This window comes from Crinia signifera, chromosome 4 (assembly GCF_055691185.1).
Source record: "Crinia signifera chromosome 4, ASM5569118v1, whole genome shotgun sequence".
Taxonomy (NCBI): Eukaryota; Metazoa; Chordata; class Amphibia; order Anura; family Myobatrachidae; genus Crinia; species Crinia signifera.
In genome coordinates this window covers 210466241-210490306 of record NC_139220.1, presented here as the reverse complement: position 1 = coordinate 210490306, position 24066 = coordinate 210466241, and the positions used below count along the sequence as shown (strand labels likewise).

The following is a 24066-nucleotide window of genomic DNA, read 5'->3' as shown; positions in this document are numbered from 1 at the left end:
CGGGTGTTAGCGTGTCAGACGTAGCAGGGTGACGTCAGATACAGGAAGTAACGCCCGCTCTGCATTCCGCTGGCGGCGTCTCCCGCTCTGAGCCAGTCCACCGGCCACGCACAACGGAAGGAGGTGCCCTCCTGCTGCACACACTGTTATAAGGTAGGACCCTATGTTTGTTATTTTGTATTGCTGTCTGCCTGAGGAAGGGGAACGTTGTCCCCGAAACCGTTGCACAATAAATTTGATTATTTGCTCACAAGCCCTGGAGTGCCGCGTTGGTGACTTACCTCTTAGGAGTAATCCTCACCCACCTGCATGTACAATTATCTACGAAGGCACCCAGGCCATTGACCAAGGTACCGGGAGTGCCAGATCGCAAGTATTATATATATATATATATATATATATATATATATATATATATATATATATATATATATATATATATATATATTCTACAAGAGTATGTATTATAAGAAAATTCAGTTTTGTTGTACTCAAGACATTTGCTGTTTGGGTGGGACAAGATAATTGTATCTGCGGTTACTATTCATTCTATCAGGCAGTGCAGGTCTCCCTGCTGCCATTAGATAGAAGGGACATACAACTAGACAAGGGTTAGCCACCTCAAGTCCTCAAAAGCTGCCAACATTTTACAATTTCCAGACCACCCAGCAGGTGCACATGTGCACTCATTACTCACTGACACATTTTAAAAGCTCACAGGTAGAGCAAATTACTTCACTTGTGATCCTGCAAGGAGACCTGGAATACATTAGCTGTTGGTAGCTCACTAGGACTGGAGATGGCTACCCCTGACATAAACTGTTGTTTTATGCTGTATGAAGATGACATATGGATGTAATACCATTGACACCAACCTAAATAGCAGTCTGTACATTCTTGGTGTAAGGCTACATACAGCTATAAATACTGAATACAAACACATTTTATATAACATAATAAGTGCTACTGTACAGGTCAGTGCATACATCTGAAACAAGTCGGTATACATATTTCTAAAATAATGGGGCTACTGTCCCCAAAATTAGGGATTTTTTTAACACATTTTATTATTACATTTCAAATAGTAACATTTTGTAACAGTGTAACAAGGATGAAGTAGGAGATGCTAAAATAAAGCTATAGCAATTCAAAGTACAAACACGCCAGGTACAGATATATTTTTTGGAGATATCGTAGTTATATTAACATGAGAGAGAAGAAGTAAACAAAATGCAAAAGACAATAGGCAGGGAGGAGGGTGTCACCGGGGTGTTTACTATAGCGCATACAGTAGTAAGAGTGGTCTTTGGCTATGATAGGACTTCTGGGTTTGTACCGCAGGGGATGCTGGGAGGGATACAACAAACTCAATCCCTCTCAGCAGGGAAATGTGACAGAAGGCCATAGGCTTCTATTGGGCAATGCAATGGTGTTTTCCTCCACATCCAAGCTCTGGAATCTATTGCATTTCTGGCCTTAGTGCATATGACGTAAGTGACCAAACCTCTGAAAATTTCATTTTTTGGAGGTCTGCGCGCATTTTTTCAAAATGATGCACTTCGCCCACTATCATACATGTATCAAACATCATTCAATTACTTAAAACATCATTCAACTCCCCACCCCAAAGAACAAAACCGGTAACAACTTGATAAGTTGCAGGGATCCTTGGGGCTGACAAATATGCCCCTAGGTGAGGGCCAGGCAATCATTTATTATGTCCTTAAATCTAAAACTACAGATAGCAATGAGGGAAATACGTAGCCAATATGCCGATATAGCCACACACTCCATTTTCACACCCCGTGTAAACAATATGCCTATATAGAGAGTTACCATTTAGTTTTTATATTGCCTTATTTCCTTCCCTTTTGCTTATGTCCTGAATACTCGCCACTACACAGGAGCATATTAATAGATGAGGAGAAGGCCTGTGTGCAGCCCCCTCCCCTCTAGCCAGCAGTGCAGTAAATGCTGGCACAGCACTGGAGTCTACTAGTGCTCAGTCTTCTGTCCATGCGTCATGCGTCATGCGGAGAGGTATGAACTAAAGTAATAGATACAGTGAGTGTGGTGTGGGCCCACATGGACCTAGGAGCCCGTGTGGCCCCGCACACCCTGCACCTATTCTAGATATGCCACTGCCACTACTGTGTAATATGGACACACACGTGTCAGGACTGCAGTAATTAGTTACATACTGACATAGTTTTCAAAAGAGTTTAGCTATAATGTACAAGATATTTAAAAGGTTGTCTGTCCATCTGTCTATCTATACGCACACATAGCTGAAAGTTGTAAAACTTAAACAGTATTTTTTTTTAATCAATACAGAACAGAGACATAGGGCCTTATTCTAGTTCACTCTTTCTGCCAAAATCCTTCTTAGATGGACAAAACCATGTGCACTGCAGGTGGGACAGATGTAACATGTGCAGAGAGAATTAGATTTGGGTGGGGTTTTACTTCAAAGTGAGATCTATATTGCAGTGTAAAAATAAAGCAGCCAGTATTTACCCTGCACAGAAACAAAATAACTCACCCAAATCTAATTCTCTATGCACATGTTACATCTCCCCCCCCCCCTGCAGTTAACGTGGTTTTGTCCATCTAAGAAGGATTTTGTCAGAAAGAGTGAACTAGAATAAGGCCCATAGAGCTGTAATACCCTTCATGCAGTCAGTGTGGCAATTATACTGTACACATAAGTGTCAGCAAAATGAAGGATCGGCGGTTGAAACACTGAATGATATCACTCCGTGACATCACCTGGAGCGCTCCACCAAACATGCAGTTACTGACGACATCGTCAGATGTATGCATTGGACTGCATGTTCAGCCGAACTGGTTTATTGTAACTATCCGCAGGAGTGCAGATCACAAACAATATTCACAATGATACTGACATTGAAGATCGGATAGTGTGTACCCAGCTTACGTATTTCACTGATTGTAAAGAGCTGCAGTTACTAGGTTCCACCACATCCATTCCCCTCTCTGGTGATGGCACGTATGGGCTTACCTTACTCATTTGTCTATGTTGTAACAGCTTGAAATGTAGTATAGCAAAGAACTGACGTGTTGACATTCATTTTGTTTTAGGGGGTGTTGTGGTTCAACCAAGAAGTCCCCAAAGAGTTGTTAGATTTTCTGAAACTGAAACATTTCACACAAAGCAAAAAAACCTGCAGCTTGGAGTGAGTATATAAGTGCTAACCATATATTGGTGTATACAGGTATTATGGGGAAGATGTACGATTTGTGGGTATGGGCGAGAAGTGATATCGGGGCGCATTAGTTCTCAATTTTTTTATTATATAATTTTATTGCAAGACCGCAATTTACATTAAACTTCTAAAGACAGTGGGTAGAATAACTGAGTGAAATGATAGAAAAACATTATACAGTATCCAAATATAAGAACAACAAGGGTTGTATTCAATGTGGCCAGCGAGGGGGTTTTTATGGCGAGGATGGCTTGTTTTTGGAGAGGATTGCTGAAAAAAAGCCATCCTCATTGTTTAACCCCCTCATCCTATTCTATGTTCAGGGGGAATCGTCACCATCAGAGGACGGCGAGGTTCACGGCTAATGCAGCGAGCCAGGAGCCTCACTGTTTTGATGGCCGCACAAGCCGTTTTCATCTCGCTTTTTACAAATTGCAAGGTGGAACCGGCGAGTGCAGGGGGTCTGTTGATTACTGAGGGTGGGCTATGATGGCATTGAATATACCCCAAAGAGTCCACTTCAGTACATTAAAGAAAATTAAAAAAACAAAGTAAGCAAACTAACAGAAGATAGGCATAGAACGCCAACGCGTGTCGCACGGAGTGTTTTATAGTGCAGATAAACTAAACAGGGGGTTTGCCAGAGGTTATTACTTCAGCATTATACCAATGACTGCTGATCTGAGAGTTTCCTTAACTTCAGGTTGTAACATATGGATACATGGAAGCCATATTGAAAATAATTTAACCGCCCTATTATCCTTATTAATGGACATTTCCAGCCAGTCCATGTGGAGCAAATAAGACACTGTCCTGGGTTGTAGAAGATTCAATAATGACTAAAGTTCTCAGTTTAAACCAATAAATGCTTATTTTGTGGTAAATACACAAATGGCCTTAAATTAACGCCTTTTCTTTCCAACAGGTCTCTGACAGATATCGCTCTTGAAGAAAACAGGTATAGATTAGAAGTTTATGCTGCTTTCCCACTGCAGACCAGTTTAAAGTACTGGTAATCTTAAATGGTATTTAAAACGGTATTAGCATTCCCACTGCAGCAGATTACCGTTTTAAATACCATTTAAGTACCATTGCCATTGCAGTGAACCGTGTAAAATGTAGAGTGCCTTTCCCCCCCCCCCCCCCTAGTGTAAAGAGTGCCTAATCCCTCCCCCCCCCAAGTGTAAAGAGTGCCTAACCCCCCGTACCTGCCCTGTGCCCCCACCTCCCCTCCCCTCCCCTTGTACTTACCTGCACGGGGATGGAGGGCAGTGGGGAGGCAGCGGGGGTCCATGCGGGGTCCAGGCAGTCCCAGTGCCTGATGAGAACTAGTAGTTCTCACTTTGCGCATATGTAATGAGTGCACATGCGTACTAATGAGCCGCTCATTAAATATGTGCATATGTAATGAGCGGCTCTTTATTATGCACGTGCACTCAAACACATGCACAAAGTGAGAACTACTAGGTCTCATCAGGCACTGGGACTGCCTGGAGGTTAAATAATGTTTAAGAGGCATTACCACTACATCTTAAACTTATTTTAACATGTAGGACTCTGCTTTAAAAACGGGTTGAAATACCATTTAACTTTAACCGGTATTTCAACTCTGGCACTTTCCCACTGCAGCCTTAAAACGGTAAATTGCGCTGAAAATCGGCAATTTACCGTCTAATCTTAACCCTAATGACAAAATATCATGTCATTATTTTGCAGATGTTGACATGTTTGATGTTGACATTAACATTCAACAATCTGGTTGCATTTGTTAAGGTACAGCATTAGAACACATGGAATCCGATTGGGAACCTGTCTGAGGCATGGTGATTAGGAATGCCAATCCCGGGGCATTTTTTCAATCCCGGGAATCGGGATTGAAAAATGCTCAATCCCGGGATTCCTGGGATCCCGGGATTGGCATCCCGCCCCTGTCCCCCACTTACTTTAGTGCGGTGGAGCGGGGCTGGCAGCGGCTGTCCCCCATGAATGGTGGAGCGGGGCTTGCGGCGGCTGTCCCCCATGAGTGGTGGAGCGGGGCAGGTGGTGGCTGCGATGCCGGACGGAGAGGAATGCTGCTGTCACTGTGTGTGGCCGTGAGCGTGTTCTGGTGCCGGAGGTGCAGCGCTGCGGCCTGCGCAGCGTGACCCATAGGTCACGCTGCGCAGGTCACAGCGCTGTACCTCCGGCGCTGAAACCCGCTCGCCACCCCTCCCCTCCAGTCAGTGTCACGGAACAAGTGAGTTCAGAAGTGACAGGGCAGAATGACCGGAATCCTCTCCCCCGTCTGACCTCTCTCGGCCGTATCCCGCGTCGGTAACAGCCGGGCAGCGTCTGAGCGTGTGCTCAGACGCTGCCCGGCAATACACTGTACAATCCCGAAATCCCGGGATTGGATAGTCCAATCCCGGGATTGAAATCCCGGGCATTTTGGGGCCAAATCCCGGGATCCCGCCGATCCCGATCCCGGGATTGGCCACCCTAATGGTGATCGAAGATGTATAGGATGGGGGGGGCTCAGGTGTCAACATTGTCCCCAAAAGCTCACGTAAATTTTTCCACATGTCGGCATATTGTCAATGTCAACCTTTGCATGTCTACCTATTTTTAGTGTCGACCTTGTACATGTCTACCTTTTGGTGTTAACCTATTTGCTGTCAACCTAAACACTGCCTATCCTTTGATCCATACCCATCTATTATTTGATGTACTAATGGAAAAATGTAACAAGTGATTATTCATCTGCAAAATAATTGCGCCATCTAGTGGCCAAATGTGTAATTTCCATCTACAAATAATTTTGTGCGCAAAAATTTAAAATTGCAGTCCCGGTTTTAGGGATATCCATGACTGAGTCCAGATTATTAAATCAAATTAAACTGAGGTTCTAATTAAGTAAACTGCGCTGAAGCATGAATATTCTTAAAACCTGAGCTGTAATGGTGGCGTTTAAAAAATCTACAAATCTAAAATACAAGTCATAAACTTTCAGCATTCACCTCATTTCCTCTCATAGGGAGGGGCAGTGAGTGTTCTTGAGCTCTCATTCTGTACACAAGGAGCGATGTGAAGTTATGTGCTAACCAATCTAATGCCCCTTTTACACCGAACATCAAATTACTGGGTGAAGCAGTCCTACCCAGTAATTTGTTCAGTGTAAAAGGGTCAACCAGGGTCGCCAGCCTGCTCTTTAACACGGTTGGTGACCTGGGATTTACGACCCGGGTTGATGCTTTCACACTGAAGAAATACCAGTGTAATTCAGAAAATTACAGAGTTGTCATTTTTAACGTGGTAATTCGCTGCTCAGTGTAAATGGAGGTCAGACTGCACCCGGCAAAATTACCCGTCACTCAGAATGCCAGGTAAATTGCCAGATGGCAGGTCTAAAAGGGGCTTTACTAGATTTTGACTACATACAGTTAAGGTGATGGTGATGAGTGGGACCGAGCATCGCCATTCTCGGGGGTATACACACAGATTGCTTAAAAACAGCTTAAAAGTGCACCATGTATGCCCCATAATGTGCATTTTTCTTGCCTCTCCTCTTCCTCTCAGCTAGCCAGACCATGGGATTCAATAATATTGCTCTAAATGTCTCTCTGCTAACAAAATTGAAAACTGCAGCTTTACTAAAAGATGAAGAGAAAATTGTTAAACCAAAAAAGAAAATAGTACAGCTAGAACTGATATTTTTAGTACCGTTCTTTGTTCTTTTTGGGTAGTAGAACCATGGACCTTCAAATGTTTTGGGTAACAATTGAAAGTAGTTTCAATCTACTTAATTTTTCGCAATTACCTACGTCTTGGATGGTTAGGCCATTCTATAGTCCTTTGAAACTGTACCTCCATGTTAAAAAGAAAACTGTTAAGAAGCATCACAGGGTTCGCTCTGATGAACTTCGGAGGTCCCAGCCATAGGGCAGCACAGCTTTGCTAGTTGCCGTTAGGTAAAAATAGTTTTTTGGTTGTATTTACTTTTTAAATATCTTAATACTGTACCTGTATAGCAAAACAGACAGATTCTGTTGTGGCATGTTTTATAGATGTTGTAAATAATTTGTGTAATGCATGTTACTGTGAAAATTACTCTTTGCTATAAATAGTGCCCTTTTTCCCCTCCAGTTTTCAATTGGCACACAAAGCGGTGGTAGGATTTTACAAGGACTTGTACATTTTTCCTCCCGATACAGGTAAGATGTCTGACGACAGTATTAACCCCTTCATGACAGAGCCAGTTTGTGCCTTCATGACAGAGCCCTTTTTTTCAAATCTGACATGTCTCACTTAAGTGGGGATAACTTTTTTTTGCTTTTACTTATCCCAGTGATTTTGAGGTTTTCTCGTGACACATTGTACTTCAAGTTAGTGGTAAATTTTGGTCGATACAGTCTGTGTTTTTTTGTGAAAAATACCAAAATATCGTGAAAAAATGGAAAATTTAGCAATATGCAAAATGTCACATTTTCTGCTTGTGAGACAAATAATCATACCACTCAAAATAGTTAATAACTAACAAAGACCATATGTCTACTTTATGTTGCAATCATTATTTCAACCTCCTTTTCATTTTTTTGGACACTAGGAGGCTTCAAATATGACTAGCAAATTCTCAAATTTTCAAGAAAATTTCAAACACTGATTTTTTTAGGGACCAGTTCAGTTCTGATGTGACTTTGAGGGACTTGTATGTGAGACACCCCCATAAATGATGCCATTTCAAAAACTGCACCCCTCACAGTATTCAAAACAGCATTTTGGAAGTTTGTTAACCCTTTAGGTGTTTCACAGGAATTAAAACAAAGTGTAGGTGAAATTTCAAAATTTCTTTTTTTTTGCAGAGTTTCAATTTTAATACATTTTTCTAACGAATACAGTAGATTTTACTAGAGAAATGTGACTAAAAATTGATTCCCCCAATTCTTTTGTTTTCAAAAATATCCTATATGTGGCCCTAGTGTGCACGTTGACCAAACCACAGGCTTCATAATAGAAGGAGCACCTACTTGATTTTGGAGCCTCCTTTTTATGAGATTTTTTTTTAGGCACCATGTAGGTTTCTAGGCACCATAAGTGCTAAAAGTTAGGAACCTCCCCCACAAGTCACCCCATTTTGCAATCTACACCCCTCAGGGAATTCATCTAGGGGTATAGTGTACATTTCAAACCCCCAGGGGTTTCACCAATTTTGGTACAACTGGGATGTGAAAATGGAAAATTACATTTTTTTACACAAACATGCAGTTCTGGCTCAAAATTTTTCATTTTCACAAGGAATGAAGGAGACAAAGCACCCCAAAGTCTGTGCCCCAATTTCTCCCGAGTACGGCAATGCCTCACATGTGACCAAAAAATACCAGTTGGGCGCATGGCAGGACTCAGAAGGGAAGGAGTGATTTTTGGATTTTGCAGCACAGATTTTGGTGGAATGAATGGTGGGTGCCATGTTGCATTAGCAAGACTCCCAAAGCACCAATACAGTGGAACCCCCCCACAAGTCACCCCATTTTGCAAAGTACACCCCTCAGGGAATTCATCTAGGGGTATAGTGTACATTTCAAACCCCCAGGGGTTTCACCAATTTTGATACAACTGGGCAGTGAAAATGAAAAATTACATTTTTTTACACAAAAATGCAGTTCTGGCTCAAAATTTTTCATTTTCACAAGGAATGAAGGAGACAAAGCACCCCAAAATCTGTGCCCCAATTTCTCCCGAGTACGGCAATGCCTCACATGTGACCAAAAAATACCAGTTGGGTGCATGGCAGGACTCAGAAGGGAAGGAGTGATTTTTGGATTTTGGAGCACAGATTTTGGTGGAATGAATGGTGGGTGCTATGTTGCACCAATACAGTGGAACCCCCCCACAAGTCACCCCATTTTGCAAAGTACACCCCTCAGGGAATTCATCTAGGGGTATAGTGTACATTTCAAACCCCCAGGGGTTTCACCAATTTTGATACAACTGGGCAGTGAAAATGAAAAATTACATTTTTTTACACAAAAATGCAGTTCTGGCTCAAAATTTTTCATTTTCACAAGGAATGAAGGAGACAAAGCACCCCAAAATCTGTGCCCCAATTTCTCCCGAGTACGGCAATGCCTCACATGTGACCAAAAAATACCAGTTGGGCGCATGGCAGGACTCAGAAGGGAAGGAGTGATTTTTGGATTTTGCAGCACAGATTTTGGTGGAATGAATGGTGGGTGCCATGTTGCATTAGCAAGACTCCCAAAGCACCAATACAGTGGAACCCCCCCACAAGTCACCCCATTTTGCAAAGTACACCCCTCAGGGAATTCATCTAGGGGTATAGTGTACATTTCAAACCCCCAGGGGTTTCACCAATTTTGATACAACTGGGCAGTGAAAATGAAAAATTACATTTTTTTACACAAAAATGCAGTTCTGGCTCAAAATTTTTCATTTTCACAAGGAATGAAGGAGACAAAGCACCCCAAAATCTGTGCCCCAATTTCTCCCGAGTACGGCAATGCCTCACATGTGACCAAAAAATACCAGTTGGGTGCATGGCAGGACTCAGAAGGGAAGGAGTGATTTTTGGATTTTGGAGCACAGATTTTGGTGGAATGAATGGTGGGTGCTATGTTGCACCAATACAGTGGAACCCCCCCACAAGTCACCCCATTTTGCAAAGTACACCCCTCAGGGAATTCATCTAGGGGTATAGTGTACATTTCAAACCCCCAGGGGTTTCACCAATTTTGATACAACTGGGCAGTGAAAATGAAAAATTACATTTTTTTACACAAAAATGCAGTTCTGGCTCAAAATTTTTCATTTTCACAAGGAATGAAGGAGACAAAGCACCCCAAAATCTGTGCCCCAATTTCTCCCGAGTACGGCAATGCCTCACATGTGACCAAAAAATACCAGTTGGGCGCATGGCAGGACTCAGAAGGGAAGGAGTGATTTTTGGATTTGGCAGCACAGATTTTGGTGGAATGAATGGTGGGTGCCATGTTGCATTAGCAAGACTCCCAAAGCACCAATACAGTGGAACCCCCCCACAAGTCACCCCATTTTGCAAAGTACACCCCTCAGGGAATTCATCTAGGGGTATAGTGTACATTTCAAACCCCCAGGGGTTTCACCAATTTTGATACAACTGGGCAGTGAAAATGAAAAATTACATTTTTTTACACAAAAATGCAGTTCTGGCTCAAAATTTTTCATTTTCACAAGGAATGAAGGAGACAAAGCACCCCAAAATCTGTGCCCCAATTTCTCCCGAGTACGGCAATGCCTCACATGTGACCAAAAAATACCAGTTGGGCGCATGGCAGGACTCAGAAGGGAAGGAGTGATTTTTGGATTTGGCAGCACAGATTTTGGTGGAATGAATGGTGGGTGCCATGTTGCATTAGCAAGACTCCCAAAGCACCAATACAGTGGAACCCCCCCACAAGTCACCCCATTTTGCAAAGTACACCCCTCAGGGAATTCATCTAGGGGTATAGTGTACATTTCAAATCCCCAGGGGTTTCACCAATTTTGATACAACTGGGCAGTGAAAATGAAAAATTACATTTTTTTACACAAAAATGCAGTTCTGGCTCAAAATTTTTCATTTTCACAAGGAATGAAGGAGACAAAGCACCCCAAAATCTGTGCCCCAATTTCTCCCGAGTACGGCAATGCCTCACATGTGACCAAAAAATACCAGTTGGGCGCATGGCAGGACTCAGAAGGGAAGGAGTGATTTTTGGATTTGGCAGCACAGATTTTGGTGGAATGAATGGTGGGTGCCATGTTGCATTAGCAAGACTCCCAAAGCACCAATACAGTGGAACCCCCCCACAAGTCACCCCATTTTGCAAAGTACACCCCTCAGGGAATTCATCTAGGGGTATAGTGTACATTTCAAATCCCCAGGGGTTTCACCAATTTTGATACAACTGGGCAGTGAAAATGAAAAATTACATTTTTTTACACAAAAATGCAGTTCTGGCTCAAAATTTTTCATTTTCACAAGGAATGAAGGAGACAAAGCACCCCAAAATCTGTGCCCCAATTTCTCCCGAGTACGGCAATGCCTCACATGTGACCAAAAAATACCAGTTGGGCGCATGGCAGGACTCAGAAGGGAAGGAGTGATTTTTGGATTTGGCAGCACAGATTTTGGTGGAATGAATGGTGGGTGCCATGTTGCATTAGCAAGACTCCCAAAGCACCAATACAGTGGAACCCCCCCACAAGTCACCCCATTTTGCAAAGTACACCCCTCAGGGAATTCATCTAGGGGTATAGTGTACATTTCAAACCCCCAGGGGTTTCACCAATTTTGATACAACTGGGCAGTGAAAATGAAAAATTACATTTTTTTACACAAAAATGCAGTTCTGGCTCAAAATTTTTCATTTTCACAAGGAATGAAGGAGACAAAGCACCCCAAAATCTGTGCCCCAATTTCTCCCGAGTACGGCAATGCCTCACATGTGACCAAAAAATACCAGTTGGGTGCATGGCAGGACTCAGAAGGGAAGGAGTGATTTTTGGATTTGGCAGCTCAGATTCTGGTGGAATGAATGGTGGGTGCCATGTTGCATTAGCAAGACTCCCAAAGCACCAATACAGTGGAACCCCCCCACAAGTCACCCCATTTTGCAAAGTACACCCCTCAGGGAATTCATCTAGGGGTATAGTGTACATTTCAAACCCCCAGGGGTTTCACCAATTTTGATACAACTGGGCAGTGAAAATGAAAAATTACATTTTTTTACACAAAAATGCAGTTCTGGCTCAAAATTTTTCATTTTCACAAGGAATGAAGGAGACAAAGCACCCCAAAATCTGTGCCCCAATTTCTCCCGAGTACGGCAATGCCTCACATGTGACCAAAAAATACCAGTTGGGCGCATGGCAGGACTCAGAAGGGAAGGAGTGATTTTTGGATTTGGCAGCACAGATTTTGGTGGAATGAATGGTGGGTGCCATGTTGCATTAGCAAGACTCCCAAAGCACCAATACAGTGGAACCCCCCCACAAGTCACCCCATTTTGCAAAGTACACCCCTCAGGGAATTCATCTAGGGGTATAGTGTACATTTCAAACCCCCAGGGGTTTCACCAATTTTGATACAACTGGGCAGTGAAAATTAAAAATTACATTTTTTTACACAAAAATGCAGTTCTGGCTCAAAATTTTTCATTTTCACAAGGAATGAAGGAGACAAAGCACCCCAAAATCTGTGCCCCCATTTCTCCAGAGTACGGCAATGCCTCACATGTGACCAAAAAATACCAGTTGGGTGCATGGCAGGACTCAGAAGGGAAGGAGTGATTTTTGGATTTTGGAGCACAGATTTTGGTGGAATGAATGGTGGGTGCTATGTTGCATTACCAATACAGTGGAACCCCCCCACAAGTGACCCCATTTTGCAAACTACACCCCTCAGGGAATTCATCTAGGGGTATAGTGTACATTTCAAACCCCCAGGGGTTTCACCAATTTTGGTACAACTGGGCTGTGAAAATGAAAAATTACATTTTTTTACACAAAAATGTACTTCTGGCTCAAAATTTTTCATTTTCACAAGGAATGAAGGAGACAAAGCACCCCAAAATCTGTGCCCCCATTTCTCCAGAGTACGGCAATGCCTCACATGTGACCAAAAAATACCAGTTGGGTGCATGGCAGGACTCAGAAGGGAAGGAGTGATTTTTGGATTTTGCAGCTCAGATTCTGGTGGAATGAATGGTGGGTGCTATGTGGCATTAGCAAGACCCCCGAAGCACGGTGAAATGATGAACCTAATAATCCATAGATGTGTGGTATATTTTGAAACACTCCTTTATACATAGGCCGGGTTTGTCGGGGCAAGTTTCACAGTGGAAAATAGTTTCCTTTCTTATTCCCTTTTTATAGCAAACTTTGCACCTTTTTTGTGTCCTGCCCTTTCTTGCAGTGGAGGGGATTTCGTTGGGAAAATGCTGCCCTGGTACAATACGGGGGCCAGTACTAGAAGTACTGGGGCCCTCTGCCTGCTGGTTCCCAAATATTAGGCCCTTTATGACTTCCTCTTGAAAGTGCATAAATGTCCCCCTCTGGCCGGTAGAACGGAATAGCACGTAAGCGTTATACAGTGCCATCTGGATGATATACACGGCCAGCTTCTTGTACCAGATATTTGTTTTCCGCAGGGCACTGTACGGCTTCAGTACCTGATCTGAAAGATCCACTCCGCCCATGTACTTATTGTAATCTAGGATACAATTTGGTTTTGAGGTGTGGGTACTGGTACCTCGTACAGGGATGGAGGTGGTACTGTCTCCATGAATTGTTGTCAGTATAAGGACATCCCTCTTGTCCTTATATTTGACCAACAACATATTTTCGGTGCATATTCCCCTGCTTTCACCCCTTCTCATTACTTGGGCAATGTGCGTTTTTGGGAGGCCTCTTTGGTTCTTACGCACAGTACCGCAAGCTGCTGTACCTCTTGAACCAAGGGCCTTAAACAGGGGGATGCTGGTGTAAAAGTTATCCACATAGAGGTGATAACCCTTATCCAGGAAGGGGTGCATTAAATCCCAGACAATTTTTCCACTAACACCTACGAGGGAGGGGGGGCATTCTGGCGGTTCAATTCTTGAATCCTTCCCTTCATATACCCTAAACTTGTGGGTGTACCCTGTGGTGCTTTCACACAGCTTATACATTTTTATGCCATACCTTGCCCTCTTACTGGGAAGGTACTGGCGGAATTTAACCCTTCCTTTAAAATGTATAAGGGACTCGTCGATGCTAATACATTTATCAGGGATGTATAGCTCTGCAAATTTGGCACTGAAATGATCAATGACCGGCCTGACTTTGAATAGCCTGTCAAAGGTGGGATCATCTCTGGGTGGGCACTGTGCATTATCGGTGTAATGTATAAATTTATGGATTGCCTCAAAACGAGTCCGAGTCATGGCCATACGGTAAAATGGGGTGCTGTACAGAACATCTGTACTCCAATATTGCCTAATTTGTGGCTTTTTTACTATGCCCATATGAAACACCAGACCCCAAAACGTCATCATCTCTACTGCATCTACAGGGGTCCACCTAGCAAATGATGACGTGGGGTTTTGAGCAATAAACTGCTGGGCATATAAATTAGTTTGGTCCACCATTAAATTTATAAAATCATCAGAGAAAAATAATTTGAAAAAGTCAATTTCTCTGAGACCTGTGGAATCAAATTGGATTCCTGGCATGGCCAAAAACTCAGGAACCTGGGGCTCAAAATTGTCTGGTGGTGGGGTCCATACGAGATCAATTATTGGGGGGGGGTCTCAGCTGCTCTACGGGGGCGTCTTTGAGGGGGTCCCTCATCACCAGAGGAGGAAGAGGAGCTTAAGACGAATCCTTCAAATTCCCCGCTTGCCTCACTGGCTGTGTCAGAGTCAGAAGCAAGCATGGCATATGCCTCCTCCACTGAATACATTCTTCTGGATGACTGGGATGACATTTGGGATGACATTTTTATTTTTGTGTTACTGGTAGTGAAATGTTTCAACACGTGTATAGTGTAGGGGGGGGTACAAACTTTATTTCAACCCGGGGGGTATGTAGTGTGTAGTGTGTATGTAGTGCAGAAAAAAAAAATACTTTATACAAAAAAAAAAAAATTGAAGGGGTTAAAAAAAAAAAATTTGAAGGGGTTAAAAAAACAAAAAAAAAGGTCCTGCGCCAAAAATTGAGCACAGATGTTGGTCAGTAACGTCCGTCACTGAACAGCGCTCAAAGGCAACAGGAATTTGATAAAAAAAAAAAAAAAAATAGATCAACCCTGTGCCGAAAAAGCTGATCAGTGATGTACGTCACTGATCAGCGCACAGTGGCCACAGGACACCCACAAAATCACAATGTGTGTAAAAAAAAAATTAAAAAAAGACCACACAGCACCCACAAAAAAAAAAAAAGGTGATCAGTGATGCGACACTGATTACCAGTGAGGGGCAGCAGGTGCACAACCTTTGGTGCAACTGGCAGCAACTGACAGGTATAAATAAAAAAAAAAAACCTCTGCGCCCCCAAAAAGTTGCTGATCACCTCAGATATAGTGATCAGCACAAAAGGCGGGGGTAGCAGACACAAAATATACACTCTCTATCTCTCTCTATCTCTCACTATCTATCACTATCTATCACTATCTATCACTATCTATCACTATCTATCACTCTAGGACACTGCAGCAGCAGCACTGACAGTTATATGTATAAAAAAAAACCTGCACCCCCAAAAAGGGGGGGTAGCAGACACAAAATATACACTCTCTATCACTCTCTGTCACTATCTCTCTCTATCTCTCACTATCTATCACTATCTATCACTCTATGACACTGCAGCAGCAGCACTGACAGTTATATATATAAAAAAAAAACCTGCACCCCCAAAAAGGGGGGGTAGCAGACACAAATCTCTCTATCTCTCACTATCTCTCACTATCTATCACTATCTATCACTATCTATCACTCTATGACACTGCAGCAGCAGCACTGACAGTTATTTATATATAAAAAAAACCTGCACCCCCAAAAAGGGGGGGTAGCAGACACAAAATATAGCTCTCTCTGTCACTATCTCTCTATCTCTCTCTCTCTCTCTCTCTCTATCTCTCTATCACACTGCAGCAGCAGCAGGAAGTCTCAGGAAGTCAGATCCAGGAAGCGTCCAGCACGCTACAAGCAGTGATCAAGTGATCAGGTAAGGTATTTGCAAGGATCAGGTAAGTATTAGCAAGGATCAGGTCAGTATCACGGCAGATAGGCACGGTGACCGCTCTGCACGCTATTCCAGACCGGAATGGCGTCTGCAGCGCAGTCACCGTTAGTTTAAATGTCGCGCCTTGGCTGTGATTGGTCCGTGGGTCCCACGGACCAATCACAGCCTTGGGGGCAGGTGGGGTGAGGGTGGGGTGAGGTGTCATCGTCACCGATGACCCCCTCATGCCCCCTGACGCCCGGCGGTGATTGACACCTGTGTTACCAAGCGTCTGATTCGCTGGTAACACAGGAAACCGCTGTGAATGGCTGTTCACACTGAACAGCCAATCACAGCGATCGCCGACGGGGGGGGCGACATCGCAGCCCCCCCTGGGCATGCAGGGACATGTCTGCTGTCAGGGACAGCAGACATCGTCCCTCTGTCCCTCTGTCACTGCGTCTCGAGACGCAGTGACAGTTTAAAGTCATGACGTATATATACGTCATGTGTCGGGAAGTACTTCCCGGCCATGACGTGTATATATACGTCAAATGTCGTGAAGGGGTTAAGTCACAAGCACACTGCCCCCAGCCGTATCACAAATCGCTTATGGGTCAATCCATCTTAAGTGATGTGGTTGCTTGACCATTTGTAATATATATTTACTTTTTATCAGTTCTCATCTGTGTATGCCAAAGGATCAAAACCACAATCATTTATTTTACTCACTTCCTTTTTAATAATGGCAGCCATTTTTACACCATGGTGGACTGCAATTTTCATGTGTGTATGTGTTTACGCTAATGCAAATATCTCAGACTTGGACACAAGTTTGGTCACATATAACATGATCTAACTTTTTAGTAACTGAAAAGGGGGTTCAAACGGAACTAAATTAAATATTTGCAAACTGATTTTTCAGGGTGCCACCATGCAGTCTATCAATCTGACTATCCATCTGTCTAAGATTTAACAAATGTAAACTGTACAAAAGACTGAACATTATTAGTACTTAATACACTTTTTGTAGGCTGCACCTCTTGACAAAAAGCCACCAGTAAGGTTTCAACAATGGTACATACATAAGACATATTATCAGACCAGTAGAATGAATATCTATCTAGCCCATGTCATGGCAGACTGGGTGGTCACATTTTAGTGCCATAAAATGCCAACTTGCACATTGACTACTTTAAGGGATGTTTGGCATATTAACTAATAGACATCCGCAGACGTTTATGTAGATAACCGTGGTTGTCACAATATTTTACGATTGAGGGTTATACCTAAAGACATCCATCCACAAGGCATTGCAGATGAACTTAAGAGTCAAACATTACATTTTACTGGGACGTTCCAGAGTGACCAGGTCATGAGGAATGGCAGGTTGCTTTCCCTCAATGAATATGGAGACCATACGTTGTTTTTTTTTAACCTATCTGAGCATCACACAGGTCCAACTACTGGACTGGCGGTCTTTCTCTTCATTTCCATTGCTAAAAATACCATTGCTAAAAACAGTGGAATGTCAGCCTGAGTAGAAGTAGTAGACAACAGAGCCTAAAGAAGCCTCACATACCTGATCCATTGTCTAGGACAGTGGTTCCCAACCCTGGCCCTCAAGTACCCCCAACAGAGCACGTTTTCCAGGTCTCCACACAGAATCACAATTGACATAATTCGCTCCACCTGAGGATCTTTTAAAATGTGTCTGAATAATGAGTGCACCTGCTGGGTGACCTGGAAAATGTGTACTGTTGGGGGTACTTGAGGACCAGGGTTGGAAACCACTGCTCTAGGACTGTGCTTTTTGCTACAATAAGCCCCCTAGGTTAGGTACTATGCCATGTTTCTTTAATACTCTTTGGGTATTCGGTACCCATTTATCCAAACTCTGTTGTACACATGTTGCCCATTCTTACTCCATTATCTATCTCTTTCCTCTCTCTCTCTCCTTCCTATGTGGTTCTGATCCTGCACTCTCTTCCCAAGATGTGGAGGATGGATAACTTGAATGTTTTATCTCATAATTTTAGGGAATTGTACATACCAAAGAAACATTCACCATTTTTTCTTACAATTTATTAAAAGCAAATAGATATTGCCTTTATACTTACTTAAAAAAATGTGTGTGTCTGGGTTTGAGCAAAACAAATTTGGGGTGTAGAAATGTTGTTATCTAAAAAACGTAAAGTAACCAACATACTAAGGATTAGGGTAGTAAATTACAACTGTATGGCAGGGCTGTAAGGAGGTGGTGTGGCCACACTGGACGGGACAGCCTGGGGGTGGCATCAGCCCTTGGCTGCATACTGCTCTCTCCTCAAGCTCATGGCTTCTGCCATGTGAGGGACTGCAGTGTCAAATTACTAAAATGGGATTTCTATTGACGATAAGATGTTGGCCAGAGCAACAGGTTATTTTATATTTTAGAAGGTGCTAAATAAATAAGTAGAATCTGATTGGTTGCTATGGGCAACATCCCATCTTCAGTAGGGGATACGGTCACTAGGTCTAAAAGCACTAGGTCGACAGGGTCATCAGGTCAACATGGGGATGGTCGACAGTCAAAAAGTCAACATGGGGTTTTCCACTTTTTTTTTTTCTTTTAGCCGACATGCAGTATTTAATGGCCTACCATCCTCTAGGGCAGGGGTGGGCAACAGGCGGCCCGCGGGCCGGATGCGGCCCGTGAACCAATCCTGCCTGGCCTTCTGCCCCCCCACCAGGTAGCAATGACAAGCGGCCCGCTACAGCATGCGGCGCTGCTGAGGAAACCTAGTTCTTGTCACAGCGGGGCGGCTTCGGGGGAGGAGACACAGCCAGAGAGCAATGGATTGCTGTGGACTCACTTATTTACACGCGCCGCGTGTCAGCTACAGAGCAGAGCATTGGAGTACCGTCCGCGCCAAGCTTCTGCTGCTGTCATACTGGTAAAGGAGAGCCGGCTGATCCCCTCCCCTCCAGGCTGATCTCCCCCTTTGGTCACTTACTCCGCTGGTGCTCTCTCTATCTCTCCCGGGCGCCCAGGTCTTATCACTGCGCCGCCGCTGGTCCTCTACCTGCTTCTGCCGGGTGCCCTGTTCTCATCCCCGGCCCTGCTGGGCTCTCATAACTGCACCGCCACTGGTCCTCTCCCTGCTGCGGTGTCCCTAAGGTGAGGGCTGCTGGCAGGGGTTTTGCAGTAGTATACTAGCTGCTATACCTTCTCCCAGCAGGTAACTCCGGCATGCGTGCATTAACTACCTGACCCCCCCCCCCTTCTCTTACCCCTCTCTGCCTGTCCCCCCCTTCTCTCACCCCTCCCTGCCTGACTTCCCCCTCTATCTGTATTTCTGCCTATGCCTCACCCCCTCCTCTCTCTACCTGTCTGACCCCCCTCTGTTAACACTCTCTCTCTCTCTCTGCATAACACCACTATCTCCCCTCTATCTCCCTGCCTAACCCCCCACTCTATCTTTCTCTTTGCCTGTCCCCCTCTCATCCCTCTCTCCCTGGCCCCCCTCTCTCGATCTGCCTTAAAATGCTCGACCACCCATCTCTCTCTCTGCCTAACTCCCCTCTTGCTCCCTCTCTCTCTACATGACACCCCCCCCCCCCCCCCTCATCCCTGCACCACTGGTCCTCTCTCAGCCTGTTCTGGGTGGCCGGCTCTCTTCTTTGCACCACTGGACCTCACCCTGCCGCTGATCCCAACCAGTCAATGCCACCACTGGTCCTCTACATTCCGTTGTTGGGTGCCCAGATGGGGTGTACCCAGCTCTTATCCCTGCCACCTCTGGATCCCTGCTACCTCTGAACTCTGCCCCCACTGTCAATCTCCCTGTCCTACTGTCATGGTTTTTTTCCTTGTTTCACTGTCTCTTTACCTGTATCCCTACAATCAAGGACACCCCCCATTTGAGTGACCACATCCCCTTTTTCATGGCCACACCCCATTTTACTGAGCGCAGCCCTCGAATATTTAATGTAAATGATAAGCGGCCACCCAGCTGAAATAATTGCCCACCCCTGCTCTAGGGCATGGTGGGAGAATAAAAGTTGCTGAGCACAGCAAGGTATCCTGCCGAAGCCCAGCGATAAACGCAAGGGGACACGGTGCTATGTTTCAGTGTCCATGGTGACTGTCAAAATTCGGGCCAAAAGAAAAAAGGTGAAAAACTCCACGTCGACCTAATGCTTGTGTCGACCTTCATGCATGCCGACCTAGTGGTGTCGACCTAGTTCATGTCAGTCCAATGATCCACACCTTTTCATAGAATTCCCATCTTGGTAAATTTACCTGTCTTCTCCCCTAGTGTCATTGCGTTAGTGCCTAGGGGACCAGTGACTGATCTAAGTGCTAGTGTATGTCATACATAACAATCCCAAGTGCTTGCTGATCCCCATTTAGAACAACTGGCACTGTAGCGTCACATGTATGTGACCAACCACTCTACATATGAAGCTAAAAATGTATCATTGGCCTATCTACTGTGCAATTTTACTTCATTTCTTTTTGCTTTATATCAGATATATTTGAGGACATAGTGCTACAAGGCATCCTCCAAGGAATATACCAGAAGAATCACAAGGACACACCTACAGTCAAGCAAATGCTCCCACCAAGCAGGCAAGTGAAGTGACAATGGTAGAATACAATGATTCCATTTGGTGGTTAAGATCACTGGACCTGTGTGATGTCCTTTATTTGGGATAAACCAGCTTGGAGGAAATTCTATTCAAATATCTTATTGCAAAATGACAGCCCTGGTTGATGCAGGAGTAAAACCATGTCTGCGTGCCCCAGCACAATAGGACATGCATTGTATACAGAACAGTACAGAAACCAGAACATTCTGTTGATAAAGGATATTTTTCGTGGACACAGTGTACATTGATATATGGACCATTATTGTGGACAAAATTCTCCCCCTGCTGAATGGGTGGATCTGCTGGATTTGATTTCCTACCGAACAAACAGACACTGAAGCACAATGCAACTTTGATACCAGTCGCTGCACTCAGTCCTTTTTAGGAATGACTGACTACAGACCTACAGCAAGCTGGCAGTCAGCAAAACCAAATCAGATGTGCGTTCTGAAGGACAAGGCCTTCTGCACCCCTTTTCCATGTTGCGTTCTCCAATCTCATACCATATGACCCACAAAGTCTGGTTATGAGAATTAGATTTTACAGGTCACAGACATTTCTCCTGAGGAGGGTGGGAGGGGGGCAGCTTCCCATTACAAAGCTGTAGCTCAGCCAGATCTGTGTGGCCAGGGTCATTGTCAAAATGGTCTCAGACTGTCCATCACTGGCAGTATGTTTACTGTTACATTTATAGTAGTATTAGCATAGGCAGAGTTTTCATTTGTGATACACCATTGGGTCAGGTATCAGAGACTAACGGTCACTGGATGTAAAATCCTTTTTCTGCCTTTTGGGTACCAAATGTAAAATAATGTTACATTCCAAAATAATGATATGTGTACAACCCACTGGAGCTGTTCTGGGTAAAGTGGGATGAAGTTGTCCTGAGATGAACACGTAGGGCCAGATGTATCAAGTTTCAAAAGGTAATAAAGTGTATACAGGAGGCATTTTGGATAATGGATAATTCTGTATTTTGGAATATTTTTATATTAGAATGAGCTATCTTGCATTTATGTTGTATAAACACATCAAACACATGATATACACACAACTATATTTTACTTGTGCATGAAACAAAGTTTGTGAACTATCTCAGGCACTGAATTTGAATGTCAAGCAATCCCGTCCTTGCACATATTTAGTGGCAGTTACAAGCTATTTCTCCAGTAGTGCCAGTTACAGATGTAGCCAAAAAAAAAAAAAGTACTTTTTGGGAAGTATGGATTTTGGAATAATTTGGATAATGGATACTTAACCTGTAGTGATAAATAACCAGCTCCTATTTTTTAAACCCAGCCTGTAACAGGGCAGTTAGGAGCTGTTTGGCTGGTTGTTTATCACTGTCAATGTTATCACTTTTTGAAGCTTGCTACATCTGGCCCAATCTGAGAAAAGTTCTTGTGAGGCTAGTAACACACTGCATGCACTACTGCTGTAGGTAAACAAAACATTTCTTACAGTGACACAGTCATGAATTCTCAGACATCTATTTCTCTTCTGCCACTTTCAGTCCTAATTACCCAAAACAGTACGGGTTAAAGCCAGGGTTACCCCCTTTCATGCATGAGTGACAACCTGGGTCTACCAGCATTCAACAAGCTGACCAACTAGGTGTTGCAAAAAGAGAAGGCGATATGGCTGTGTGCTATAGACCAGAGTTTTAATAGAGCAAATATAATTAATATAGTCTTTTATTAAAGCAGCAGTCTGATGTGGATACTCAATAAAAAAAGTCATTATTGTAGCGCAGTTTTCATCATTTTTGTTTAGGGAAGAAACAAAATAATGCATAAACAATAAATAACATACAACTTGCATATATGACAATGATGCTGCTTTCACACCGCTAAATGCCGGTTCGCACCGGGACTTTGAAATGAGTCCGCCCTGGCGCAAACCTGCATTTTGGAATGTTCACTTCCCCACAGCGAAGTTGGATTATTGCCCGTTCACTGATGCCATCTGGGAGTTGGCGTGTCATCGGGGGCGCGGGGAGGAGCTGGCGCTGCTTCCTCCATAGTGTGAACGTGAAACGGGTCACTCGACCCGTCTAACTAGAGATGGGTAGTTCACAGACGAATCTGCTCAAAGATCCGGGTCTTCTGAATGATCCGACTGGGCTGTTAAATTGGACGACAGCTCCTGGAGTGAGACAGTTCCTCTTTTCTAATCACTGGCTGTCAGTGATTGTAAGAACTGCCTTGCTCCAGGAACTGGCAAAAAAAAAGGAGAAAACAGAAACTGTTTAAAGCGCTTGTCAGAGTTGGTTACTCAGGTGGAACAGCTGCAAAGAGGGGGTAGTCAGACCCCTTGGTGGTGCAAAATAGAAAGAAGGAGATTTTTCAGCACTCATATATTTTAATGATTCAACCAATTATCATATTTTAAAAAATACATGAAGTATAATAAAAAACAGTAAATGGAAAATGAGGACCTGTCTATAAGGAATATAACCTGCTCTGGTCAATCTCAGCACATTTGGAGAAGTGAAATTAAGGGATCGCTGAAATCCAATTGTTCCACTTATCGCTGGAGGTGTCCCAGTCCTAATATGGACTTGGCGGCTTGTGGGGATCATTGAAAAAGCTGTCCTTTAGTAACAGTGAAACGCGTTGGTGATCTAGTTGGACCTGCCATGGACTATATGCCCCTCACCTGCTAATTCATCTGAACTTTATCGCCTCCTTCTAGCACCTGGAGCACTTTATTTCTCAAGCACGGAGCACTTTCAGCAGGATCCCCCACAATAACATAATAAGTCCATACCGGACTGGGATACCTACAGTGAGACCACCTGGCATTACAAATTGGAGCACTTTTCCCACAAGCATAACGCACTTTAGAGAGGATCCCCACAAGCCGCCAAGTCCATATTAGGACTGGGACACCTCCAGCGATAAGTGGAACAATTGGACTCCAGTGATCCCTTAACTTCACTTCTCCAAATGTGCTGAGATTGACCAGAGCAGGTTATATTCCTTATAGACAGGTCCTCATTTTACCATTTATTTTTTTATTACACTTCATGTATTTTTTTTAAATATGTTTTAATATAATTGGTTGAATCATTAAAATATATGAGCGCTGCAAAATCTCCTTCTTTCTATTTCACTCCAGGAACTGCTGCTCAGTCACACTCATGGGTCAATGGCTCCTCCCACTGGCTCTCCAGGCTCATAACTCGCCGGCTGCTCAGAGCCTAACTGGCGGCTCACAGCTCATTATTATATTATTATGATTAACATTAACTTTTTTTTTTATCAGTATTGAAAAATCTGTTTAGTTTTGTTACTCAGGTTGCGGCCACGGCGTTCAGAAGTGTATATATACACTGTGAGCCGCCCAAAAGAACAGTCTCTTTTCCGTGAGCTGAACCAGGTTAAACGTAGAGCCAAGTTGACCATCTCTACGTTTAACCCGTTCACATTGCCAAGCAACACATCAACCTGCTTTTTACTGGGTAAAACCAGATTGTACCCGGTAATTA

At 43.7% G+C, this 24066-nt stretch overlaps 1 protein-coding gene across 1 annotated transcript in view; it reads left to right on the top strand.

The window, feature by feature from the left end:
* Positions 1-21558, top strand: part of SNX22 (sorting nexin 22) — a 58330-nt gene extending 36772 nt beyond the window's left edge. Inside the window, exons 4-7 of the mRNA XM_083183695.1 lie at positions 3103-3197; positions 4153-4185; positions 7350-7417; positions 20457-21558. Coding sequence (XP_083039821.1) covers positions 3103-3197; positions 4153-4185; positions 7350-7417; positions 20457-20569 — 309 coding nt within the window. The 3' untranslated portion in view covers positions 20570-21558. The remainder of the gene's footprint in view (positions 1-3102; positions 3198-4152; positions 4186-7349; positions 7418-20456) is intronic.
* The last annotated feature ends 2508 nt before the right edge of the window (positions 21559-24066 follow it).